This window comes from Lutra lutra, chromosome 8 (genome assembly GCF_902655055.1).
Source record: "Lutra lutra chromosome 8, mLutLut1.2, whole genome shotgun sequence".
NCBI classification, from domain to species: Eukaryota; Metazoa; Chordata; class Mammalia; order Carnivora; family Mustelidae; genus Lutra; species Lutra lutra.
In genome coordinates, this window is record NC_062285.1 from 138,820,894 (window position 1) to 138,848,268 (window position 27,375).

General features: G+C 55.7%; 1 protein-coding gene across 4 annotated transcripts in view; it reads right to left on the reverse strand.

Annotated features, from left to right (window-relative positions):
• Window positions 1-3,713: 3,713 nt before the first annotated feature.
• TTLL1 (TTL family tubulin polyglutamylase complex subunit L1) overlaps window positions 3,714-27,375 on the reverse strand; it is a 30,702-nt gene continuing 7,040 nt past the window's right edge. For all 4 annotated transcript variants that reach the window (XM_047742620.1, XM_047742619.1, XM_047742617.1 and 1 more), the window contains 9 exons: window positions 25,452-25,568; window positions 19,739-19,947; window positions 18,897-19,077; window positions 17,794-17,928; window positions 17,038-17,146; window positions 13,597-13,740; window positions 11,770-11,856; window positions 8,791-8,954; window positions 3,714-3,985 (listed from right to left, as the gene is read on the reverse strand). In XM_047742620.1, the coding sequence (XP_047598576.1) occupies window positions 3,856-3,985; window positions 8,791-8,954; window positions 11,770-11,856; window positions 13,597-13,740; window positions 17,038-17,146; window positions 17,794-17,928; window positions 18,897-19,077; window positions 19,739-19,947; window positions 25,452-25,564 (1,272 nt within the window). In that variant the 5' untranslated portion in view covers window positions 25,565-25,568 and the 3' untranslated portion in view covers window positions 3,714-3,855. The remainder of the gene's footprint in view (window positions 3,986-8,790; window positions 8,955-11,769; window positions 11,857-13,596; window positions 13,741-17,037; window positions 17,147-17,793; window positions 17,929-18,896; window positions 19,078-19,738; window positions 19,948-25,451; window positions 25,569-27,375) is intronic.

A 27,375-nucleotide genomic window follows, 5' to 3' on the forward strand; every position in this document is an offset into this window, starting at 1 on the left:
ATCTATATCTAGATATCTAGATATCTAGATATCCTGCTGGCCTGAGGTTGAAGCCTGACGGGACGGGGTGGGGGTGGGGCTGCAGACTGAGACCAGTGGGAGGCTCGGCAGGGGTCCGGCGGGGGGCCAGGGGAAGGAGGAGGCTGAGTGAGGAGGCTGTCAGCAGGCTTAGGGACCGTGGGGTGGGGAGGGGAGACATTTAGGAAGATACTGTGGTGTTCCCAGCTTGCACACCCACCAGGGAATACTGGGGAGCAGCCCGTTGGGGAAGCAGGCAAATGACGAATGTGCTCTGGAAAAAATAAAGTCAAACAAAAAAAGAATCCTTGTGAAAATGACCCTCAGAGTTTGGAACCCGCCCTTCCAGCCCCCATCGAAAGGGAAAAAAAATAACGGGAGCTGATAAGAAAGCAGAAAGTGTCATCCTGGACGATTCCAAAGGCGGGGACCACTCCGTGATGAATAGCGTTTACAATCCATGAATTTCCGTGGCCTGCTTCGGACATCGCCCGCTTCCCACCCCTGTGTGTTCTGGAAGTCTTCAGAGGAAACATCTGCCCCAGAACATGACATCACCGATGTGACAGTCAGTGTTGGACAGAATCTCTCTAGCAGACCCCGCCTTCACCTAGCAACCTGCACGTCGGCAAACTAACAACTTCACTCCTGAGGTGATGGCGTTGCCCTTTGTGCTCAGATCGAGGTCAACCTTCCCAGCCGGGGACTCCACCCGGCTCCCAGAGACCCCGAGAACAAATCAAAAACAACACGACTGAGAAGCTGGGTTGGAGGACGTCGTGGCTGGAAAAGCCATGGGCCGGAGCCAGGGGTGGAGGCCCTCTGCCCCGCGGACTGCGCCCCTCCTGGGTCAGGAGACGTGTCGGAGTCGCAGCGCCCGTGGGGCGGGCCGGACCCGCGGCTGTAACACTGGTGACTTCTGAAACGGATATAATTAATCTCCTTCTATACACCAACCAGCCAAGGTCCAAAGATCCCCTGGCCAGCCTCGGGACGAGCTCATAAATGGCAGAGCCAGGCTTGGAGCCCAGGTCTGACTCAAGGTCAAAGCTACACCCGCCATGAACGTTAGACCTCAGATCAGGCCATGGAGGTGGCACAATCTCAGGCTTGCAGGGACACCACAGACAAGTCCCCTCAAACTGCAATTCATGTGAATGCCGGCTGAGTGCCACTTGCGTCACACCTCTCTCTCTCTGTCCTACCACCTAAAGGGCCCTTTTCCCCAGTTGGCCGTGAAACCGCGTTCAACACATGTGAGCACACAGACACACGTGACAGGACGTATAAACCAGACATATGTCCACACACGGGTACAAGGAAGACTTCTGTCAGCATGCCATGTCCTCAGTACACCACCAGGAGACCAAACCCTAGTACTAGCATCACAACAAGACAGGTGGGGAGTTTTTTGGTTTTTGTTTTTTTTTTCAGGTGGGAAGTTTTTTTGTTTTGCCTTTTTTAAAAAAAAGATTTTATCTATTTGACAGAGAGAGAGAGACAGGGAGGGAGAGAGAGCACGCCGAGCAGGGAGCCTGATGCGGGGCTTGATCCCAGGACCCCAGGTTCATGACCGGAGCCGAAAGCAGACGCTTAACTGACTGAGCCACCCAGGCACCCCTCAGGTGGGGAGTTTTAAAGATAAATTCAAGACAGTGACCGAAGCAGCAGTGAACAGTGTCAAGCATGACCATCAGAAAAAGGCTCTTTCTAGAAGGAGCCCGCCTCTCGGGGGTTCCTGGCATGCATCAGTTACTCTGCCCTACTGACTCAGGGCTTCCCAGATTCTCCTCCACCTCACTCGGTGTCCAGGGCGGCTTCACGTCAGCACTGCACCCCTGGAGCTGGGCCCGGCTGCCAGCTGCCAAAGACGCTTACCTCTGGTCTGCGGCATCCCCGGATGCTGCTGTCCGCTGGGCCACACAGTGGGGACCGTCTGGGCCCATCTGACAGACTCACCTCCAAAATCGAAGTGACAGAAACTGATCTCTTCCGACAGCAGCGAGACAACGGCCTCTGTGAGGACAGATTACTGACACACAGTCCCGGTTGCCAGTCTTCCTCCGAGTCACAGTTAGAGGGAGTGACACCGAAACAGCCATCGGGCTAAATATCTTGCTTTCTCACAGCACCATGACTCTGTGAGACAGTCAGCTTTCGTTCTTTAGTCAGCGCAGTATTTTTAAAATGTGAACACTTTGTAATAAACTCAGTTGGACGCTGAGGCTGTTAGTCTCTGGAAAGAGCTGGTTTCAGGCACTTGTGAATCGGTTCTTCCAGCCCTGATGAAATGGAAATGGGGTGTTGTGATTTATAATAAGAAATATAGGGACGTCTGGGGGGCTCAGTCGGTTAAGCATCTGCCTTCAGCTCAGGTCATGAACCCAGGGTCCTGGGATCGAGCCCCGCATCGGGCTCCCTGCTCCTTGGGAAGCCTGCTTCTCCCTCTCCCACTCCTCCTGCTTGTGTTCCCCTCTCTTGTGTGTCTCTGTCAAATGAATAAATAAAATCTTTTAATTAAAAAAAAGAGGGACGCCTGGGTGGCTCAGTTGGTTAAGCAGCTGCCTTCGGCTCAGGTCATGATCCCAGCGTCCTGGGATCGAGTCCCGCATCGGGCTCCTTGCTCAGCAGGAGCCTGCTTCTCCCTCTGCCTCTGCCTGCCATTCTGTCTGCCTGTGCTTGCTCTCTCTCCCTCTCTCTCTGACAAATAAATAAAATCTTTAAAAAAAAAAAAAAAAGAAAGAAAGAAAGAGATTTGGTCTTTGTCTCTGTTCCTGTCACACAGTTCCTAAAACCCCTGTCCTTTCCTTTCCAAGAGCGATAGGGACCGCTCTTTGTTAGAATACTTAGTTTTGTCCCCCGTTCCTGAAATAGCCCCGGGTAGTAAAAGAGAAACAGGTGTCTTCTGTTATTCCTAACAAGCCCCTTTCAACCGAGCCAGTTTGTGCCGATGGCTGACCCAGTGGCTGGGGGCTCCCAGGTAGCCTGACTGGCTGCCAGGGGACCACGCGGGGATCAGAGGGTGGGTACTTCCAGCCGCTGCCCCCCAGCTCCTGGGGAGGAGGTGAGGCTAAAGGTTGAATCAATCATCGATGGCCAATGATTTAACCAACAGATGCCATATATGAAACCTTCACAAATCTCGAATACGGACTTTAGAGAGCTTCCAGGCTGATCACCCCGGGGAGGCGCTGGGAGGGTGGCGTACCCAGGGAGGGCGCGGAAGCTCCTTACCCCTTCCCCCATACCTTGCCTCCTACATCTCTTCCATCGGGCTGATCCGAGTTGCATCGTTCATGAGAAATGGGTAATCGAGCAGGTGAACGGTTTTCCTGAGTCCCGTGAGCCACTCTGGCCAAGGAATGAAGCCCTCGGAGGGGCTTGAGAAAGGTGGTGGGAACCTCCCACTTAGAGCAGGGAGGTCAGGAGTACAGGAGACAACCAGGATCGGCTTCTGAGGTTATGGGGATGCAGGGGCATGGGGGACAGCTCTGCGGGACTGGGCCCTTCCCCGGTGGGACCAGACGCCATCTCCAGGCAGATGGTATCAAAATGGAGAGAAATCGTGGACACCCAGCACCAGCCAGAGGAGCACAGAAGGGCTGGGTATGGGGAAAACCCCCACACGTCTGGTCTCAGAGGTACTGTGCGAGAGGGGAGGAGAAGCGGGGCATCTTTTCCTCATAAGAGACTCCTTAACCTTCCAAAGAAGTGCCTTTATTTACAGCGCTTAGGAAAGGGGGAAAAAGCTCTAGAAAAAGGAAAATTTCGGAATGGGCCCAGGTGCACTGAGTATCCGGTAGGGTCTGGCTCGCCATCTTTCACGGTGACTGGTGCTCACTTCCAGGTGGTGAGGACGGTTCTGCCCGAGTCTCGCGACCGGCCCCCCTTGGGCCCCAGCGACTGGCCCTGACGACTTCTCAGCTCTCGGTCAGCGCCATCGCCCTGTGCCAGCTCTTCATCATAGCTGGAAACAGAGGATCACCTTCAGGGTTTGGCAGAAGCGGCAGCAGCGCTGAGCACGGCCAATCCCGTAAATCCCACGTCGCCCAGGGAAGCAGCCCGCCCCCCAACTCCCCGACATGCCTCCCGCCTGCCAGCCCACCAGACCCTGCCGGAGACCACAGAGCAGGCGGGTACAGACTTGCTAAATTACTCTGCGAACTGTTCCCACTCCTGCCGTCGGCGTTTTCTAAAGGCTTCCTACCAGGTGGAAGTCGGCAGTGACCCCCAAGGAAACATGAGACACCAGGGAGGTGAGGGAGAGGACAGATGTCTGGGAAATACTCTTACACACAGCATCTGGGGGCAGGTATGACGGACCCACTTCAGACGGGGAACAGGGTGTGAATGACCCACCCAGGGGGAGGGGACCAGGACAGGGTGAGCAGGTCACCTCTGCAAGAAAGGCCAGATTGAGCACCCACCAGCTGAGGCCTCCCCTGCACTGGCCCACTAGCATTCACGCGCCAGACCTGTGCAGTGTGAAAGCATGGCCTGTGTAGGACACAGAGCCTGGGCTTCTGCCTCAGAAAGGACGGAGCTAGAATCGCGGATGCCCCTGCCCGATTCGGACGTCTGGGTAGTCCCTGGCTTCTCTCGCCACAGTGAGCCCCTCCTAAGGGGTCCTCGAGGCTGGAGAAATGTCACTGCACCCCTGTGGGACCTGGCAGGTGCAGGCTCTGGTGATGGGGTCTCCTAATCCCCTAGTGACTTCCCATCACCCTCCTGATGGATCCCCACTTTCCATCTGACCCTGGGGAGAGGTTTACTCAGTGTCCGAAGGTCTGTGGGATCAAATAAATCCCAAGACTTCAGATTCTTAATTGGGGCCTTTTAACCCTGTGGATCAAGAGCATGAAAAACATTTCTGTTCCCTAGTAAACCTCCTTCCTAGGCGTCCTTTGGTGGCCACGCCCTGACTGAGGAGCCTCTGTCGTAAGTAGATGTTCCTGTTCAATGCGAAAGGTACGATGCTGCTCAATTAGGTTGTGTTAGCTGAATTTTGCTGACTTCTCGAAAAGGAGCTATTTCTGTTCTACATTTATTCCCAGAATCGGAATCCACAAGCTGAGAGTAGTGTGCGGGAGAAGCTTCAGAAGCTGAAGAACATATTTGCTGCCTTGTGCTTCTGCTGGCAAATGGGGGGACGCAAGGGAAAGGTGAGGAGGAAGAAGGCCAGTTTGTTGACTGTTACCCACATGGCAGTCACTATGGGGTTTCCCTCTTCCAGAATGGGGATCAGGGCGACAACGGAGGGCCCTCCTCTCCCCTATCTCCTTAAGGAGAGATGATGCTGCAGGGAGGACTCCCCAGGGAGGTTCTGCCTGTGGGGGTCCCTCCCCACCCCAAGGACTGCTAGAGCCCCTGACTCCCCACTCACAGGTTAGCACTCCCCATTAGCACTCTGTTGCTGGTTCTGTGTCTCCATCGCTGACCTGAGGACTGCAGTGACCCCCATCTGTCTGGCTCACAGTTCCCCCCAGCACCTCACTGCTGGGTGGGTGTGGAGGAAGAATGCACTGATGACCGGTGGGGGGGGAGTGGGGGAAAGGACCACACAGGGCTCACCAGCCTTGCTGTGCCTGTGGCAAGCAGTGGGGCTCTGGGATGGGCTGTTCCCAGGGGTGCTGCTGGGATGGTCTCCTAGGGCCCCTTCTCATTTGAGCAGAATGACAAGGGGGTTGCAGTCACTGGCACGGTCCAGACAGTATTATTTTTTTATTTTTTAAAGATTTATTTATTGGGACGCCTGGGTGGCTCAGTTGGCATCTGCCTTCAGCTCAGGTCATGATCCCAGGGTCCTGGGGTTGAGCCCCACCCACATCAGGCTCCTTGCTCAGCGGGGAGCCTGTTTCTCCCTCTGCCTGCTGTTTCCCCTGCTTACATGCGTGTTCTCTCTCTCTAACAAATCAATAAATACAAGCTTAAAAAAAAAAGATCAGGGATGCCTGGTGGCTCAGTTGGTTAAGCGGCTGCCTTCAGCTCAGGTCACAATCCCAGGGCCTTGGGATCAAGTCCCACATCAGGCTCCTGTCTCAGTGGGGAGCCTGCTTCTCCCTCTCCCTCTGCCCCTGCTCATGTGCCCACTTCCTCTCTCTCCCTCTCCCTCTCTCTCTGTAAAATAAATAAAATCTTAAAAAAAAGATCAATTACCTTATTTAGAGAGGGAGAGAGTGAGTAGGGGGAGGGCCAGCGGGAGAGAGAGAATCTCAAGCAGACTCTGGGCTGAGCAGGGATCCCAATGTGGGGCTGGACTCTGCATCTCACGACCCTGAGATCGTGACCTGAGCAGAAGGCAGATGCTTAACGGACTGAGCCACCCAGGCGCGCCTGGACAGTAGGGCTTTCAAGGGTGTACAAGCGTATACCCAGCAGCTTCAGCCCTGGGCCCTGGAGGCTGCAGACACAGAAAGTCAGGCCGCATGGCTTGAAGGCCAGGATGGCGATCAGGGCAACAAGAGCACCTACTTCTGGGGGCCAGCACCGGCAGCATGACCTCGGGCGGCTAACTGGCGCCGGGCTTCCTCCTCTTGCTTCTGGCACACTCTGGAGACCGCTGCGAGCCCCCCATGGGAGGCAGAGCACCGACGCGGTAGAAAGTCAGGGCCCTCTGTGCCCACGCAGCCGGCTACCGCTGCAGGAGGCCGTGGCTGGGAGTCAGCAACGGGCTTCCTGACCGTGAGGTCCTCTGAGCACTGGGGAGCAGGCCTGCGTGGAAGCGCCTGGATCGATCAGCTCTGCGCGGGAGCCCTCCTTACTCACAGGGGTGGGGGGATGCCGAGCGGGTTGGGGGGGGTCACCTTTTTGCTTTGTCAGCTAACAGCAATGAGACTCGGACTCTGTCTTTAACCGGAAGTGGGGTGTCTGCCGCCCTCCCCCAATAGCCCCGGGGCTCCCGAGAGCCCAGCCTGCCGCCACGGTGGCTGGAGGAAGACTGATCCCCTCAGAACTCACCGGTCACCTGCAAACCCCCGATTCCCCACCTCATCCTGGAACGTCCTCTGCACCTTCCTGCGCTAAACCCCGGCTCTCCCTGAAGACACGGCTTCTCTGCCGCCCCTCCAGCGGGGGGTGCTTTCCCTCGTACCCGTCATGCCCCTGGGTCTGGAGGGAGCCCCCCCACAAAGCCCCCCTCCCAGGTCAGCAGGATCCACCACGCGCCTTGTGCAGTTACCTGTAACCTAATTCCTTATGATTCAGGCCCCTGGCTCACAGTTCTTGGTCAGGGCAAGTGACCAGACAAGAGACCCCAATTCCCTGACCCATTGCACCCCTCCATGACCTCGTCCTCCGCCTCAGCTCAGGCCCGTTCCCACGGCTCCCGACCTTGTTGTGTCCAGTAACCGCAATCCCGCAAAGCCCAGATTGCAGACCCTCCCTCTGACCTCTGCCTCTTCTTCCCCCGCTCGCATCCCTGCGCCCCAAGCCCAGCAGCCCGCGAGCACCAGGACCTCCAGTCCCCTCCCACTGCCCCCACTGCCCTCCCCTCTCACCCTCCTCCCTGCCCGACAAGCCCCCAGTGCTGGCCACTTCCCGCCCTCGGCTCACCCTGCACTTACCCACTTAACCACTGCCCGTGGCTGGAGAAAACCACCCCCCATGCTGAGTGGTCACACTCGCAGCTCCCCACCACTGCCCCGGAGGCCCCACACTGCCCTTCTGAGCTGACCCTCCACCCTCCCCGGTGCTGTGCGCATATGTCAAGGGCACGCACGGTGGAGACAGCGCCGTCAGCCATGGGCTCTGGAGTCCAAGTCCCCACGCCCGTAACGCCCGCCCAGGATCGGCGTGCGGCACACGAGGTCCACTACAAATTTCTTCCTTTGTTTTCTTGAAACGTTAAATGTGCATTTTTACTTTTACAGAAAGACTAACATGACCCTAACACATATGCCCCTTCCATTTGGGGCACTGTTTCTTCTTTTCTCCAGCTCCCCTTCCAGACCTCGCAGCCCACACAGACAAGCGAACACGTGTCTCTTGCGCACCCTTCTCTACAACGAGCTTTCCTCCCGCAGCCCCCCAGGCCCCACCATAGCTCCTGGGCCATGTTCTCAGCGGTCACTCACTATCCCACAGTACGAACCAATGGTACATCACTCAACCACTGTCCCCTTGACAGGTTCTCATGCTGCTCCCACTCGCAGTCACCACCAATAGGCCACTGTACCTCTCCAAACCTTGTTTCCGCATGCGTGAGAGGGCGCTCATGACAACACTGACCTCAGGAGGTCTCTGGGGAAATGAAGCTCTGCACAATTTGGGGCATGTGGCAGCCCTCAGCTGTCAGCAATCATCGCGAACATTCTCGCCTTCCCAACTCTGTGAGATCGCTTGCAGGAGCCCCACTCAAGCGGGACACACTGAGGCTCGAAGAGCTGCAGAGAGTTCATCAGGGTCCCACAGCTCCAGGTGCTGGAGCCCAGGTGTGCGCAAGGGCTCTCTGCTCCATGGTGGCCCGGAGAAGGTAAGCCATAGAGCTCTCCTGGTCCCACCTGTTCCCACCTGCTCCCACCTGCCCCAGCGGCTCACGTGGTGCCCAGCAGGTGGCAAACATTTCATCAATATTGATCAAGCAAAAGACGGAGACAAAGCCCTAGTTTAAGACACGTTTTTCTGCTACAACACGACCTATCCTGTAACACGGATAATAAATGAAATACTTGGCCCAAGGCAAGTCCACACATGTATAGAAAATCCACGTTGGGCTGTGGCGCCCCTCAACCCAAAATGCACAAGGACAGCCGCCCAGTCTGCACACAGACTTACAGGATTTCGTAATTGCCGAGGACTTCCTTCGGGGGTGACTTGTTCCATTTACAGTCTGGAATCTCGCCATTCGGGACCGCAATATTGAGAGTGTCGTTGATCAGGTTATACTTCAGGATTCGGTCGTTGGCAGTGCTGGAGGTGAGAGACGGGGACGCGTTCACCTGGGAGAGGAAAGGAACCGCATTCTTCACCGGGACAGCGGACTCCTGCGGCGTGAACACATGCACTGCTGAGGAAAACGCCAGCTACCACACACTTTGGGTCAAACTGTCATGTCATACTGTTCGTATCTAATATCCTCTAGTACTTCATATAGGAAGCATTTTTGGATCTGCTTTCATTAGCTATTGGATGAAATATAAATAATATTGAAAACAGGCCGGGATTATGACTTGCAAATCACTTATCACACAAATAAAAATGTTAAGTGAAGGTGTGCCCAGGGGGGCTCAGTTGGTTAAGCATCTACCTTTGGCTCAGATCGTGATCCCTTGCACTGTTGTATGTTAGCTACTCTGCTAGCAGCACAGAGACAGAGTCTGGCTGTTTGGGAGAAACTGGATTCTAAAATCTTTAGAGAAAATGATGGGGTGCCTGGGTGGCTCAGTTGTTAAGCGTCTGCCTTCGGCTCAGGTCATGATCCCATTGTCCTGGGATCAAGCGCCACATCAGGCTCCCTGCTCAGTGAGGAGCCTGCTTCTCCCTCTCTAGCTCTCCTGCACTTGTGCTCTCTCTTTCACCATCTCTCTCTCTGTCAAATAAACAAAATCTTTTTTAAAAAATGTCAAGTGACTGTAGATCACAAATACAACTTCCGTGTCTACCTGTGTGATGAGCTCTGTCTCAAGTACTGAAAGCACCCCCCACCCCTAGCTTTGCTGGAATCAGTGAACCAGATCACCCTGACCAAGCAGCATCGTGGGGTTGGAGTAAAAAGTAATGCCCCCCCTTTGAGTAATCTCTGTACTCAACATGGGGCTCGAACTCAAGACCCCGAGATCAAGAGTCGGATTCTCTACCCACCGACTGAGCCACCCAGGTGTCCCAGGGGGCCCCTTTTTGGCGAAGGGAATAATTAAGTCACCAACAAAGCAATATTCTGCCAAATTAGGAACCCATCTGAAAGACAGAAAGTTAGTCCCATAAGGTCCCTGAGCTGCTAAGCAATGTCAAACGTCCACAGGTTAAAATGCACTTACTGTGTGGAGAGACCCACAGGACCTCAGTTACAACCTACTTACTCTTACTTTAGGCAAAGCTGTAACACTCTTGGTTAGCTGTTCCCTCAGGCCGCAGGAGAGCGGAGCAGCAAGTCTGCAAGTGGTTCAGGTTTCTCCCGAACAGCCAGACTCTGTCTCTGAGCCGCCAGCAGAGTGGCGAACGAACAACAGTGAAAGGGACTGTACGAACCTCAGGCACCCTTGGAATTACTATGCTCCCATACCAGAACGCCAAGATTATCATAAGTATGCTAAAATTAAGGTCTGTTATTACGTTACAGTGTTATTCACAATTACGACCTAGCTCGTCAAGGAAAGCTTGACTTCCATTCAAGTGACTTTTTTTTTTTTTTTTTTTTAAAGATTTTTATTTATTTATTTGACAGAGAGAAATCACAAGTAGGCAGAGAGGCAGGCAGAGAGAGAGGAGGAAGCAGGCTCCCTGCTGAGCAGAAAGCCCGATGTGGGGCTCGAACCCAGGACCTGGGATCATGACCCGAGCCGAAGGCAGCGGCTTAACCCACTGAGCCACCCAGGCGCCCCAAGTGACTTTTTTTTTTTTTAAAGATTTTATTTATTTATTTGACAGAGAGAGATCACAAGCAGGCAGAGAGGCAGGCAGAGAGAGAGGGGGAAGCAGGCTCCCCGCTGAGCAGAGAGCCCAGTGCAGGGCTCGATCCCAGGACCCTGAGATCGTGACCTGAGCCGAAGGCAGCGGCTTAACCCACTGAGCCACCCAGGCGCCCCTCAAGTGACTTTTTTTTTAATGGAAAAAAAATGCTCCATAGCACAATGGGTTGCACAGTGGACTTTGAAAATGGAAAAAGAGAACACAGAAACATTTCATATGTGCACCTGCAAATCCCTCTCTATCTCTACGTATATCTCCATGCAAGCCCAACCCCCTCCCCCTGCCCAACAGTTTTGGCAGATAACAAGTAACCTGGAAAATACTGTTCCGGAACAGTTTGCTCTCTGATAAGGCGGCTCTCCCAGCAGCTTCCTGTAAGGGCTCCCACTGCACTTCCCTACAAGGGACCACTCACTATGACCTCCTTTTGAGACTCAACTTTCCTGGACTGAGCTAAAGGACGTGAGCCATCTAGCTTGGCCGGTGCTCAGAGGCACACACAAGGAGACGAACCAACGGAACAGACGGCCCTTGTTCTCATGGCATGTGTCCCCTGAGCCCCAAGCCCCTCTCTCTGGCCACAGAGCAAAGCAGGGCAACCCCAGCAAGGCAGGCTCTGGGCCTCAGGTGCGACGGCCAGCGCCCACGGGCGGCTGAGGCAAGCATCGCCCAGGCCTGTCGCCAGGGAAACGATGCATGCCCCGAGGCCAGCCACAGCCACAGTGTGCACGCCTTGAAAGAGGACAAGGGATCCACTCCCAAAGTATGCCTCAGTGACGGGAAGATAATATGCCTTATCTCTGGCCGGTAGGCTACCGCCTCCCACAGACTTCCGGGTCTGGGAGCTCCTTTCCTGAATAGCAACAATGTCCTCTTGAGGACAGGACAGGGCCTCCAGGGCACAACGTGCCCGGAAGCACCCGGGAGCACCACGGCGCTGAGCTCGGCTGAGTGATCCGGGCTTAGTGCCAAGAGATGGGGAGTGGCTCCCTGTCCACCTGCAAGCTTGTGGCGCCTGCGCACCGTCCCGTTCCACCTCCTCAGCTGCATTGGCCCAGGGCCTGCCCAGAGGCTCCAGGGTGAGACGGGCAGAGGCAGCCGCTGGGGCTGCAGCCGCAAGGTTACCTCAATCAACCAGGGCTTCAGCTTGTCGTCGATGATGATGTCGTACCCGTAGCACTCGAAGCAGTGTTTGTCGTTGTTCATCACCGGCTGCAAGAGAGGAAGCGGTTTGCGTGGTGGCCCCAGGGGGCCTGGCTGACAACACCACCAGAGAGGCCACAGGCGGTGGGGCCTCGTGACCTCCTGGCGGTGCTGGGTGCAGGAGTCTCACTGCCAAGGCAGCGCGCCTTCCTCCACCCCCAGGGCTACCCTCCCTCCCTGCCAGTTCCTCCCGCTCCTCGGCTCAGACTCGGAAACTGCACTCAGCCGCCGACAGGCGACATCCCGAAGCAATCACGGGGGTCTCCGGGCCTCACTCATCTGAGGCCTGATCTGAGCAGCGGCATCTCTGTCTGCGCAGGACTGTCCCCGGAGCGGACACAAGTCTGGCTCCACAGCCGGCACACAGAGTTCAGCCTGTGCAGTCTCTCATCGCAAACACACGGACGCTATCCACCAGGCTGCCAGGCCCTTCTCGGGCCCTTAAGGATGCGGGGTGCCCGGTCATGAACCTCTGCTCTCCGTGACAAGAGTCAATGCATTTACTGCTGAATTTTGGATTTTCTTTTTAATGTTCAATTCTACTTCATAAACTGGTCTCCGGGTACATCAGAAACCTTGCTGGCCGCTCACAGTGCAGATTCCCAGGCCCAGCCCTGCCTGCCTGGATCAAAACCTGTGGGAAGGCCCAGCAAGCAGCTACGTCCCGTGCGCCCTGGGGACCCTCATGCACCCCACAGTGAGAGCAGCATACAGACATGACAGTAAGGCCTTTTTAAGCCTTAGTGGGTGTGTTGGCTCTACTTTAAACACTGGACTTAGAACTCAAACTCAGGCCAGTCCAGCCTGACCCTCTGGAGGAAAACCAGGTGGGGGGCGGGGGGCAGTGGAGAATCGGGGGCTGATTTTTCAGTGGAGTCAGTGGAACTGCATCTCCCCGGAGAGCTTGGGGTACGATCCCCCGGCCACTGCCCACACCACTGTCCCAGCAGCCTCTGCAGGACAGGAAGTTGCTAACTCTCTAACCCCCGACCCCGCTGTCTCCCAGTTCCACAAAGAAGGCCTCCGAGGCACTGAGGAGAGCATCCACTCCGCACAGGACCTGATGTCTAGTCCCCAGGCCAGGCCAAGTGCCCTCAGGTCCCACAGCCGTGGGGCAGTCTGTCGGGGGCCCCCTCGGCAGGCCTGGGCCCCAATGCCTGTCCCTGCATGTCCATGCTCCGGGGTTGAGCCTCCATTTCGCTATGAGTCACAGGTGCCGAGCATCTGGGAGCCACACGTGAAGCTCTGAACACAGCGGCCCAGTGCTGGTGGCCCGGGGTCGACTCCTTTCTCTTTCCCTCAAAAACATGCCCGTCTGCTTTGAACAGTAAAACAAGACACAAACAAAAACCACAAACCAGCCAACAAACAGCAGACTTGAGGCAACAAACAGAGAGGTAGTGTCCGGATGCCCACGACGTCACAGAGCCGGAGGCCTAAACACGGGGAGGCCACCGCGAGGCCACCCCTGACCGTCCGCTCACGCCGAAGTATGCCTCCTGCATCCACGGGCCCAGGGGAGCTGCCAGGAACCCAGCGGGACTCATCCGGCCCCTGGCGCGCCCCACGCAGCACCTCACTGGAAGCTGGGCCCGAAGCCGCCTCGGCCTCCAGCAGACACGTGCACACGAGGGAGGCGAGCCCGTAAAGACAAATCTTTGTGGCAAGAAAACAAGCATCCCCCACTGCCGGCACCTGGCGGCCCTCCGCTCACAGGCTCCGCCCAGTGCCCCCCGGCTGGCCACCCACCGCCACGGCCTTCAGCGACTGCACGATGATCCAGTGGATCTCGTCGAACAGCTTGCCGGTCACCTCCTTGCCGCGGGTGCTCTCCAGGTACAGCCGCAGGTTGCTCACCGTCCATTTGCCCCCGTGGATGTGGTTATAGTCTTCCTGGTGACAGCAAAGGGCACAGTGTCCCAGGCCATGCATCCTGAGAAATCTAGCACCTGCTTGTCCCCCTAGAACATGTGCTGGGGCCCCCTCTATGGGGATGCTTTATTTTTTAATTTTTATTTTATTTTATTTTTAAAGATTTTATATATTTATTTGAAAGAGAGAGAGAGAGCACGAGAAGGGGGTGGGTCAGAGGGAGAAGCAGACTCCCTGCCAAGTAGGGAGCCCGACGTGGGACACGATCCCGGGACTCCAGAATCATGACCCAGGCTGAAGGTAGTTGCCCAAACAGCTGAGCCACCCAGGCACCCTGGGTATGTTTTAAACTACTCACCTCTAGTAGTTAACACGATTAGTAATCCACGTCTTGTGGTGCATGCTACAGAGTGCCACCCAGACCCCAAGTTCAAGCCCAGACACTCTTCTGGCAGAAACCCTCTCTGGGAGCCACCCATGGCTAACGGGAGCAGCCCAGTGCAGGGCCCCTTAGTCCCTGATCCATCGCAGGTGGCTCTGCGGGATGGCCCAGTTCCAGGCATCCCGCAGCAGCTGCGTCCCAGCTCGACCCTCCCTCCGCCCTGTCTGGACTCCCCCCGCCAATGCTGCCCTAGCAGATCCCCTGTGCACTCATCTCTACCTGCAAGCCTACTTCTAGAGAAGCTGCACACCAGCACCAGGCACTGTGGTCCAAGAGCACCACCCACGTGACTCCTCACGATGTCCCATCCGTGGGTAAGAGCCTCGGGGTCAGAGGGTTTATGTGACCGCCCCGAGCTTCCACCCAGGCCGTGAGGCAGCTAGCACCGAGCCCAGCTTTCTCACCCTCATCCACTGCTCTTTCCATGCCTCTGACCCCAAACACTGACTCTCTACCCAAGGCTCTCTTTTGGAAACAAAAAGCTAGAAAACCCTGAAGCACATCAGGAGGTTATGAGACCAGGTTTCGTTTCCCTAAGTATAAAGATGAGAAGTGGGGACAAGGGGTGCCTGGGGGGGCTCAGTCGGTGAAGTGCCTGTCTTCGGCTCGGGTCATGATCCTGGGGTCCTGGGATCGAGGCCCGCACTGGGCTCCCTGCTCAGCGGGGAGACCGCTTCTCCCTCGCCCTCCGCTCATGCGCTCTCACTCACAAAAATAAATAAATAAATATTTTAAAAGTTCTAGAGGTATAAAGTATCTACAACAAAACACTGCCTTACACACGCGTAGATATAAAGAGCAGCGAACGTCTCCTGCTTTATGAACATCAGGAACATTATTTTATCAGATTTATTTCAGAACACTTAATCAGTCAATCTGCAAACACTGCCCACGTCCAGGTGCACGCCTCCTCTTTCCATCCCCTTCTCTGCCTGCTGGATCCATCTGCCTCCTGGTGGGCCTCCCACCCACATGCCTGCACCCCTACCCCAGCCCCGAGGCCTCCCTTGTCATCGGTCCTTTGCCATCTGCCTCCCCTGCTCTCCCTTGAACTTCTGAGGGTGGGGATGCCCCTTTGCAGTCTCTGACCCAGGCACCGGGCTGTGCTCTGCACCCCGGGACGCCGGTGGGTGCACTCGATGGACAGCTTGAGCATTTCGGTGTCTGGTACCACATCTGCCCTTCACACAAAGTCTAAATGAGAGCCATGCGAGGCTGCTACTCAGGAATGAAACTCAAAGTCAGCACTTTCTCACGTTCGCAAGCAAAGCATTTACAAATAGAACCTCTGGCACATTGCTGAGATGCTAAGCTAACAGGCCTGCCCTCTGCTCTCTTCTTCCGTGGATTAAAAAAAAAAAAAAAAATGGCTTCTGTTCCTTATTGGTGAAGTGACTCAGCTGACTGGTGTCCTGAGAAGGCCCATCGAATGGGGCCCTCCCAATGTCACTGTGGCTCCCCAGCGCCCGCACTCCCCCGCCCCAGCAGCTTAGGCAGCCAATGTGCTCAGGAACACCCAGTGGACTTAGGTAGGCGCTGTCATGTCCCAGCCCACACCCAGACCTCGATAATGTGCTACTTGGCGACGAAGGGCCCGATGTCACTGCTCAGCTTTCTCCAAATGGCTGACCAGTTCTGTGCCGCGTTCCATGAGACTCATCTTCCTAATTCTTACAAATAAGGTTCTGGTCAAGCCATCCTTGCTCCTCTAACCTTGAACGTGTGACAGTGGTGCTCACCAGTCTGCTCTCAGGGGGACCTGCTCGGCAGTGAATCAGGGTCCGCTTTACCCAGAAGACCGGCGAGGCCCTCCGTAAATGGTGACCAGCAACATAATACCAGGGGTCCTGCTGGCAGATAAGGTGCCCCAGGGAGGCCGGGGTGACTTGCCCAGTCACACGGAGGGTAAGGGATGGACAGGGGATGGAGCCCAGACTGGTCTGACCAAACCTTTCAGTAGGTTCCCCAAAAAAGCTTGTTTTCTATCAACACTTACCCTCTTTCCATTCAAATAACATTTAAAAAAGGACCTAGGTACAAGGCTTCCAATCAAGCAAGATCTGAACAGAAGAATCTCTCATAAGGAAATGAGACCTTTCGACCATTTTTGTCAGGACCCGAGGAAAGGCCCAAAGTCCACACAGAACCTACGTCCTGCGTCCCGGCCCTCGCTGACCTCACCAGGTACCCCTCACTCCACCACCCATGCTCTGGGGGTTCCGGCTACCCTGACTTGCTCACAGCCCCTGCAGTACTCCTTCCTGCCACGGGGCCCGGCCCACGCTGTCCCCTCCGCCCGAACACCCTTTCCTGACCTGAGTCAGCCCCGCTCACACGGCAGGTCTCTGCTCGGACACCACTCCACTGCTGCACGGAGGGCTTCTCCAGCCCCCTGGACGAGGGACCCCTTCATCCCAAGCTCTTCTGGACGTGCATTCTCTGGTCTCAGAGCGCACATCTCCGTTCATGATTACGCAGTCCTCGACACCTATCTCCCCCTGACAGGCCCAGGCTCCTTGAGGAGGGACCAAGCAAGTTTCTGCCCATCGGTGTAGCCCGGGCGCTCAGTGCGGGACCAACCGAGACAGGCGCTCAGCGAGTCATGTGCCCCCTCCCACCACTCCACGAGGGACGGACATCACCGCCTTTTATAAATGAGAAACCCACGCTAGGCTCGGACACTCAACTTGCCCCAGGTCACGGGACCAAAAAGGCAGGGCTCGACCTCGGGCCTTTCTTTCTCCGTGAGCCCCCGACCCGAGGCTGTGCCAGAGCGTCTGGAATTCCACTCCTGCGGCCACCTGCCTCTCTGGCAAGTAGAAAGAAACCCACACAATGGGCCTATTTCCTCTAGCTTGAGAGAGGGACGCGCTTACCCCGTGTTTCTGAATGGCGACGTTGGTGAGATGAACGAACATGTTGTCTAGCTCGCTGGTGCTCGGCGTGTACTTCACGGTGCAGAAGCGGCAGAATCCGAGCTTATACCTACGTGGAAAGGGAGACTATATCAACACTCTGAGGAGAAGCATCAGGAAAATACAAGGCTTTAGGGCACCTGGGTGGCTCAGTCGGTGAAGCGTCTGCCTTTGGCCCGGGTCATGCTCTCGGGGTCCTGGGGTTGGGCTCCCTGCTCAGCGGGGAGTCTGCTTCTCCCTCTCCCTCTGACCCTCCCCTGCTCCTGCACTTTTCTCTCTCTCAAATAAATAAAACCTTAAAAATATATGTATATAGAATACTTTGTTCCCTTCAAAGAGCCCCTGGTTTTGGTTTTAAGCCTTTTAATTTTTTTATTGCCATTATCTAGGGGGGGTTTTAAGCTTTTTTAACCAAGAAGAGCTCCTTTTTTATTTTCTATTGTTCTTTTTAATAACCGTCCTACTAAGATATAATTCACATGGCACAGAACTCCTTCACCTAGCTAGAGCACACAGCTCAGTGGTTCTTGGTATCCTCAGAGGTGCACGACAATCGCCACTCGATTTCCCGCGTTCGTCGCCCCACAGAGAAAGCCTGGGACCGTTAGCAGTCACTCCCCAAGCCAGGGCTGGGCCAACGCCGAGCTGCCTTCTATCTCTGAGGAGCGGCCTACCCTGGGCGGTCAAAGCTCCAGGCAAAACGCTGGTGGCCCTTACATGTAGCAGCGCAGCGGGCGGTACGTGGACACCAGGACATACAAGCGGAGGTCAAACTTCCTCCCGCCAATGAGCAGCGGGTTGTTGATGTAGAGGGAGATCACGTAGGCTTCCTTGGTAGACTGAGTCACGAACCTGAACGTGTCAGAGAAGGTCAAAGTTAGATGCAAAGACCAAAGGTTGGTAACAAGCCTCTGCCACTCATTAAGTGAGAGGCTGGTATGTCGGGGAGAAAATGGGGTCAGGTGGATCCATGGAAGAGCCCCCGAGCCTGTGCCCTGCCCCCAGAGGACAATGCCAGCGGCCCCTGGAGCCCACCAGGGACGTGCTCCCTGGACCTGACCCACGAGGGGGTCAGCAGTGTGCACTCGGACTTAAATTCTCTGCACGAGGAGAAGGTGACCCTGTCACTCCTGAGAACCCTGACAGCGAGCCACCAGCCCCCAGGAGAGGATCACTGTCCAGCACTGACGAGCAGGTCAGGACCCTCAGAGACTAGGGGAGGCCCAGGCAAAAAACTGGTACCCTCAGTTCTAAGGAGCCCTCAAACCCCGGGCAGAGAGCTGACCTGACACAGCCTAGCACCAGCCCCACTGACGGCACACCCTCCCGTGTGCCTCGCACGGGTTCACCTGTTCCATCCCCATCTTGTCCCCACGGGGGTGGTGCTGTTGGTGTCCGCCATCTACCCGGATGAGGCATGTAAGCGTCTACCGAGACAAAACGTACTCAGTAAGTGTAGACAGGGATTTGAAGCCACGTACACTGGGCCCAGATCTTAAGCGGATACTTTACTACCTCAGAAGTCCAGGACTGAGTGGGTCTCACAGAAACTTCCAGAACAAAGAACAGCCCACAAGGGTCCCGGCTCCTGGGACCGTATGCTGGCTCACACACTATTTCCCTTTGCAACTTGCCTCAGGTGGGATCCTACAATCAATCACACGACGGCAGCCACGGAACCCTGCCGTGGTGCCCATCATGTGGCGAACGCCATACACCTACAGAAGCAAGTAAGGGTCCCCGGCCGCCGGGCAAGGCTGACTGGGTGGCCTGGAACTCCCAACTCGGAAGCCCCCGGGACGGGTGGGCCCTGCACTCACGAAGACGTCTTGCTGTCCCGGGACCACTTTTTGATCTGCGAGAGCTTGTTGATCAGAAAGATGCCCTTCCCCTGGGCTTTGCCGCAAGGTTTCATGATCCAGGTGCTGGAGGGGCTCTTCCTGAACTCTTCCACGAACAGGTTGTAGTCGGCGGGCAGCATGTAGGTGACCGGAACAAAGTCTGAAAGGGGAAGCAGAGGGGACAGCAGTGGGTGAGCCAGCCCAACGTGCCCACGGGCAGGGACACATGGCCCCTGCCTTTTCTGCGGCCGCTTCTCGCCCCCGCCCCCCCGCCCCCCCGCCAGGATCATAAGGACAAGCCCCTGCCGTTCAATTCCTGCAGGATAACCTTATCACCTCTGTGCTAAGCCCTTCACAAACCTTTAATCCCCACAGCCCCCTGTGGCCTAGGTCTTGTTATCATTCCCATTTACCAAATGAGGAAACTGAGGCCCAGTGAGACGTCAGAGGGTCATCTACTTTTCCTGGGTAGATAGAGGGATTCTGAAACTACCCCACAGTCCAGCTTTTACCACCGGACCGGAACCTGGGAACCACCAGATGCAGCGAGGAGCCTCATTCCAAAATGCAGCCTGCCGCTTGGAACAGGCTTCCCGCCACCTGCGCGCCAAGGTCTCGCGCTCCTGCACGGGCATCGCGTTCCCAAGATGCTCCCAGAAACACAGATCCCAACATGAGCCCCCGCCCTGCCATTTTGGAGACGTGGAATGAAAGAGGTGCCCAGCCCAGCCAGCACGGGCCTGTCCCCGTCTTGGTACCCGGTGTCACTAGGGAACTCAGGGATTTGTTTCAAACCTGGGGTCAGCGAGAAATGCACAAACCCAGATAGAGGTATTTCCCATTTTCGTCTTTTTCTGCTAGAGGGCTCCCTTCCTTCTCCAGCTCCTTCCTGTATCTTTTAATATTCTTCACCATCAGGTCCTTCCGGGTCAGCTCGTAGTGGTTCGGAAAATGGTTCACTATTTGATCGTCTGAGAGCCGGTAGCCAGTTTCGACACTAAAAACGTTCCGGATGGTTTGTACACTCATCCTATAAGGGAAGCACAGAAGGGGCGTGTGGGGCACAAGCTCAGAGCGGGTCCACGTGGGGGCAGGGCTCGTCAAAGCTGGTGACGTTCCCCCCACCCCCGGCACGCGGGCCAGGAGACGCCTGGCCCAGTGCCGCACAGGGTGGCGTCCAGTGACCGGCTGAGCCCGGAGCTGTTGGGGGGCAGGGGGGCTGTTCTCAGGCTCATGGTGGACGGTTTCACTCCGCAGCGCAGAGGAGATGGTCCTAAATGCTCGTGGGTTCCAAGTCCCCTGACTGCGGACGCCAATCCGATGAAAGGACCTCCTCCAGACTCTGAAATCAGCAAAATCATTTACCCGGTATTTTCACCCAATGTCAAGAAGGACAGGGACCATTTTAAATCAGAATCACAGGGTGATTTGAGGGCCCTGGGTCAGTACTTCATGTTCATACAGAGACCTCTGATGGGCCAGAACTTGGATGAAATGAGGACGGGTGAAAGACAAAGGGATTCCTTCTAATCTTCTAAGACAGCCAGTCTCCCTGCCACCCTCTCTGCCCTCCTTGCCCCACAGAGACGCAGGGAGGGAGCGGGAAGGACAGGACCGGCCCTCACTCTGGAACCACCGCCAGGGGCGAGGCGGGCTGTCTGTCAGTGGCTTGTCGCTCCTGGCCCCAATCCACCCCACCGGGCCCAGGCACCAACTACAGAGGGCTTCCAGCACCCAAAGCATTTATTTCTCTTGATTCTACGATCATGGGAATAATGGGAGTTTTAAAACGTTTTAGGAGGGAAGAGCTCGACCACATGCAAAAGCAGAGAAAAGTGCAGAGAGCCCTATTACTGGCGTCGCGGCTGCGGCCAGAGGCCAGCCTTGCTGTGGTCCTACCCCACCCACGCCCCACAGCACCGACTTACTTGGGAGTGATTTCCAGACACAACGTCCCACCCAAAATATTCCAGTCGGCATCTCTAATAGCTAAGGGCTCTTTTTTATATTATACTATATCCTATTTGATACTGTTATCGTAACTAAAAACAGTCATTTCTGGTATCATCAAATATTCATTGGTGCTCACACTTCCTTAGCTGTCTGAGGAATCTTACTTACAGCTTGTGCAAAGAGCCAGGCTCTTCTCTCTCCCATGGCTCTTGCCATCTGTCTTCTCCCTCCTTTCTTCCTATGCTATTGATTTGTTGAAGACCTTGAGTCACCCGTCCTCCAGGAGAGCTCCAGGGGTCCTCTCACGTTCCTTACTCAGCATGGCTGCGCGGGTGTCCCCTCCCTCCCTCCTGGTCCCCTCCCACATGCTGCCGGTAAATCAGGAGTTGGACTGCAGACTGGGGAGCTGCAGGTCAATCTGGGGGCACATCTGCATTTGGACCGGCCACGTTTAAGTGCTCATCAGTCCTGTGGTTAGTGGCTCCCGTACAGGGCAAGCCCAGACCCTTACGTCATTAAGGGAGGCAAAATGGGTGTGTTTCTACACTGTCATTTCTCCCTCGTGTGTTAGCAGGAATATTTCTACAAGAAGTTCCCCTTCATCAACAGTTTGGATACTCAAAACATAGTTCATACAGAAAAGACGAACAAAATGTTTGTTCCTTTCCCTTTACCAGTAGTTGTTTCCCCACCATTCTCAGGTCAGGTGATGGATAAGATATATTCTGGGTATCCAATACTGAAAAGCAAATGGCCCCGTGTTAGCAACTTAAGACAATATCCACTAAATCCCATCTCGAGGTTTTGGGGACCAAGACGTGGGCTGGGGGGTGGGGGGGCACCTGGGTGGCTCAGTCGTTAACCGTCTGCCTTCGGCTCACATCATGATCCCAGGGTCCTGGGATCGAGTCCCACATCGGGTTCCGTGCTCAGCAGGAAGCCTGCTTCTCCCTCTCCCACCTCCCCCTGCTTATATTCCGTCTCTCACTGTCTCTCTGTCAAATAAATAAATAAAATCTTAAAAAAAAAAAAAAAGACTCGGGGCAGGGCTCAGTAGAGGGTGCTTCTGCTCCCTATGGCCCTGACTGGGGCCACTTGGAGGACACTCGGGGTATTCAGTGTATGATCCGACCTGGAACATCCAAGAAGGCTTCGTTCCTGCCTGGCACCTTGGTGGGCATGGCTACAACCGCCCCACACAAGCCTTATACATGGCTTCTCCAGCAAGATGGTCCCAGAAGTCAGGCTTGTCCCATGGCAGCTCGGGGCTCCCGCTGAGAGTTCCCATAAAGGAAGTGGAAGCTGCTAGTTTCTTAAGGCCTGGGCCCAGACACGTCTCACTTTGGCTTTGCTCTGGCCGAACATGTGGCAGAGGCGGTGGTGTGCCACTTGGAGACCAGCCCTGAAAGGCCTGCAGAGCTTCCAGCCTCCCTCCTGGCCCCTCGCCACCGCAGGAGAGCAAGCCCCCACTCGCCGGCCGCAGGGACGGGAGAGCTGTGTGGAGAGAAGCCGCTGTGCTCCTCGCCCAGGGCAGCCAAGAGCAGACGAGCCCCAGCTGACCTCCCCCAGGGGACCGCAGATGCACGGGGGAGCCCAGGCAGAATCAGCTCTAAAAGTACCACCGAGCCAAACCTATAAATGCTATCAAACGGTTGTTCCGAGCCCGTTTTGTGCTGTCTCGTTACACCCATCAGTTTGGCCCTCAGACAGCTCATGCACTCGCTCTGGGGTAGCCACGCTTTCGTGTTACTCCTGCTTCCTGCCCGTATGCAAGCTGTGATCTCACTGTCATCATATTTATTGTTACACAATTTTCCTAACTGCTTTAGAACTGTCAGTTGTTTTATTTTTTGGTAACATTTCTTTTTTTTTTTTAATAAAGATTTTATTTATTTGACAGAGAGAGAGATCACAAGTAGGCAGAGAGGCAGGCAGGGGTGGGGAAGCAGGCTCCCTGTCGAGCAGACAGCCTGATGCGGGGCTGGATCCCAGGACCCTGAGACCATGACCTGAGCTGAAGGCAGAGGCTTTAACCCACTGAGCCACCCAGGCGCCCCTGTCACTTGCTTTAATGGCTGCGCCATAATCCACCTGCTTAACGTGGGTACCTTTCCCTATAACCATTTAACATTTCGCTGATGTCAATGTTTTACCCTAACACATTGTTAAGACTTAATGGGACGCTTAGTGCTTAAAACAGGAGCTCTGAGGAGTTCAAATATCCAAAGTGACACAGTTCTACTCTTTTCTCTCTCTCTCGCTAAGACTAGCTCTAAAATGCTTCTCATGTGGCGTGAAGAAGGGAAGGGAGACGCTCTGCACCCTCCCAAGCGTTGATTAATCACTGAGAGAAGCAGAAAGGACTGAGGGCTGGCTAAGCCCATGGCACGGAGCCGTGGGACACTAAAGCAGTAAGTTCAAAACACTTTTTTTTAATGACATTTCAAGATTTTATTTATTTGAGGGAGAGAGAGAGAGTGTGTGAGCGAGCGCAAGTCGGGGGCAGGGGCAGAGCGAGAAGCAGACTCTCCACTGAGCAAGGAGCCCAACCAGGGGCTCGATCCCAGGACCCTAAGATCATGACCTGAGCCAAAGGCAGACGCCTCAAACTGAGCCACCCAGGCGCCCTACAAAATGCTCTTACTCGGCCTTTCTTTCAGAGCTCCTCCGGAAGCAGGGCTCTTCCTGTTATTTCCTTCTGTGTCAGAGAAGAATATAAGTGTGACGCCAAAGCATGCACGGCCGCTGCATTTCTCTACAAATGCTCTCTCTGCTGGCATTCCGTGCTCGCCAAGGGAAATCGCGTTTTGGTTTAAAGTACAGGTACCTTAAACTGCTACAGGGGCAAAGAGTCATCCCGGGGTGCCCGGGTAGCCTGGTCAGTAAGCGTCTGCCTTTGTCTCAGGTCATGATCTCAGGGTCCTGGGATCAAGCCCCACATTGGGCTCTCTGCTCAGCGGGGAGCCTGCTTCCCCCCCCCCCCTCTGCCTACTTGTGATCTCCGTCAAATAAATAAATAAAATCTTTAAAAAAAAAAAAGAAAGAAAAAGAAAAAGAAAGGGTTTTCTCTCTACTCGCTGTGGGAGATGGAAGCTGGATGCCAGTGCACTCTGCACCCGGGCCAGCGCCAGGCTCTGGGTAAGCCGGACAAGGTCCTTACGTCGTGAGGCTCGCGGTCACATGTAAAGAGGGCACAGGCGGGGAAACCACATTGGCTTCCTGACACCAGGGAAAGCAGGCTGGGGGGCTGGAGAGGCACCGGCGGCTTCCGGGGCAGGCAGCTCAGGTGCGCTGGTTCGTGAAGGACAGCGACAGCACACGCTTATGAGGCGCCCGTCACAGCCCATGCTCCGTGCTTTACTGAGTCATTCAAATTTCAAACAACTGGATTTGCAAAGAGAGGTTGAGTCCTTTGCTAATGGCCACAGAGACAGCCGTGGGAGAGCCAGGGTGGGAAGCCAGGCATGACCTGTCTCCAGGGTCCAGACGTCTAAATGCCGGATGCGTCGCCCCTCTCAAGGCTCGGCTGAGGGGGCAGAAAGCACAGCCTTTACACGCGTGTGGAAGCAAGAACGTCTTAGTACGTCAACAGGGGAAAACATGCCGACTGCCACACCAGGGCGTGAGGGAGAAGGAAGCGGCTGGAAAGAGGCCGAGGAACACCTCTCGAGGCAGCAGAGGGGAGCTGGGCTCAGGGAGGGCGGGTGCACGGGGCAAAAAAGCCTCCAGGGGCGCCTGCGTGGCTCAGTCCGTTGAGCGTCTGCCTTTGGCTCAGGTCACGATCCCAGAGTCTTGGGATCAAGTCCCACATCGGCACCTTGCTCAGAGGAGAGCCCGTTTCTCCCTCTGCCTGCCACCCCCCCCCCCAGCTTGCACTCTCTCTCTGACAAATAAATAAAATCTTAAAAAAGAAAGAAAGAAAAAGCCTCCAGAGCCCCACCAGCCCGCCCTTCCTCAAAGATTCGCGGGGGCAGGAGCTAAAGAGGGCTGGGGATGGCAGGGGCAACCGCAGGTGGCAGTTTGGGCACACAACCCTGCCCGAGGGTGGAGGCCGCCCCGAGGCAGGGAGCAGCCCGGCTGTGGACAAGGGAGGACGCAGGACCTCACCCTGTGAAGGCGGGGAGGCAGGCGGGAGCAGGAGTCTAGGAAAACCCGTGTTTGCCGTGCCGAACCCTGCTGCCCTGCTCCTCGCGCCACTCGCTTCTCAGCTGTTGGTAACCAGTCCCACCGGCACTGTTTGCGGTGAGAGGAAGCAAAGGGAGGCAGAGATCCCCCAGCGCTGGACAAAGGCACTGACTGAGAACGCCGACCGGAGGGGACTCCGGCTTCTCACCATGTGTCTTAGCCGTGCTGGCTTGTGCGGAAGCGTCCCGGGACGTCCGACGCCAGCCTGCCACGCGGGAGTGCGGGAACACGCGGGGACGTGGACGAGCCAAGGGCGTTCCTGTCGTATGCTCCTAGGGGGCCTCGGGGCGGAAGATGTGTGATGGGAGGTGTCCCTTGGGCGCACAGCCTGCGCCAGCATTCACCAGGCGACAAGCGGCCTTGGAAAAACAACTGGATCCTGTTTTCTCTACTTACCAGTAAAAGTTCCAATCTTCGTTTTCTGTCACTTGGATCCATCCTCTCTTTTCAAAGTTATTTATCAGCACAGACTTCTCGATATCAGTGACCCATTTCACTTTTCCTGCCATAATCCTGGAAGAGATCAACGTGTTAGAGGTTGGAAATGTCAACAGCAAGACACTATCCCTCACACACCCCAAGCTACCCCGACCCGGGCTGTGGTTCTCGGCCATCTGGCAGAGACATCTGGCCATGTCTTTTGTTGACACAGCTGGGGACACGGATGCCTCGATGCTGCCCGACACCCTATGGCGTATGGGACGCCCCCTCCCCCCACAGCAAGTCACCCAAGCCAAAATGTCAACGGTGCCAAGACTAAGAAGCCTGGCCTGCGGCAAGGGGGGGGGAGGCAGCAGTGAGAGTCACCACCCGATGGGTGTCGCCATGGCGACAGGAGCCACCAGGCAGAGGTAGCACCTGGGCTGTGAGACCTGAGGCGGGGGGTGGCCCTCGCAGGTGGCAATAGAGGACCCTGGAGCTGGCTTCCGGAGGCTGGGTGGGAGCTTGTCCCAACAGGAGCACCTCCCACCCTGTCCAGCGCTGCTACCTCCCTGCTTCCTCCCCTGCCCTGCTCCATCTCACTCTCTGTAAGTGCAGGTGACCTTTAGCTGACCACATCACTGCCTTTTACTAGCCTCCGTGGCTTCCCAGTGCTTTTAAGATCTGCAGACCCTCAGCCCTCACCTGTTTCTCCTTCGCGTGCTATGTTCTCGCCACACTGGACTTTTCTGCCCACACTCTGCCTCAGGGCCCTGGCATGTGCTGCGCGTCTGTGCCTGTGGCACTCCCCCACCCCTTGCCTGGCAAAGCTGCTGCCCACTCATCGGCCAGCGTAAGTGGATGTCACTCCCTCCACAAAGCCTCCCTGACTCCAGACCTGGTTCACGGCCACTCGGTGCTCCTGCACTCCTGGCCCTGCAAGAGGACCGGCAGCTGGCTTTCTTCTTCACTGCTTTGGGCCCAGGGTCTAGCCCTGCACCTGGCATGTGACAGATACCCAATCAGACTGACTGACTGTAGCCCCAGGTCTGTCAGCACCACTGTGTGACTTGGAGAAAGTTAAAAGATAAGACCTGGGTCTGCCTTGCCTCGGGAAAGGGAGAAGGAAGACAATTCTGTGGAGCTTTCACACAAAACCAGCCCACTGCCTCCTCACCCTGCCCAGTAGTGGCAGTGTCACAGAGCTGGGACTTGAGTTCGAGGGCCAGTTCTGAATCTCACAAGCTGTGTGACTCTGGGAAAGCTACTTAACCTCTCTGAACCTCTTGTTTCCTTCTCTCTATGAACAGCATGTACCCATCTCACAGGGCTATAGTGAGGATGAAATGAGTGAACAGTGGAACAGTGCGCAGCATGTAGAAAACACTCAAGAGGTATCTGGTGGTACTGTTGACATTGTCACCACTTTATGGATTTGGACGCTGAGGCTCAAAGGTTAAGAGCCCCTTTAAGAATCAGACTGAAGGGACCCATGGAGCCCTGACTTGAGCCCACGGTGACCCAATTCTGATGTGCCACCTCTTCACACAGTCTGCTGTCCCCCCCCCGCTCTGAACATGGGCTTCATCAGGATGCCCATGCCCCCCGGGGTCAAGGTAAGAAATGCACGGAACTGCCCTCTGCAAAACGAGAAGCCGCCCTGTGATGACAGGAGGCTGTTACTGTGGAAAGTCAGCCGCCGCCGCACAGAAACGCTGGCAGAGGCAGCACGGGAACGGAATCCCTGCGCGCTGTGACCCCACACTCCTCCCTGGGCCAACCCCAGCCTGTGTCCAAAGCCCTGGCGAGTTTACGCTCTCCCCAACTTCAGCCCTCACAGCCCAGCAGCCCAATCCTGCTCCAACTCTGCCCCCTAGAGTCCAACCACAGACTTGGGATT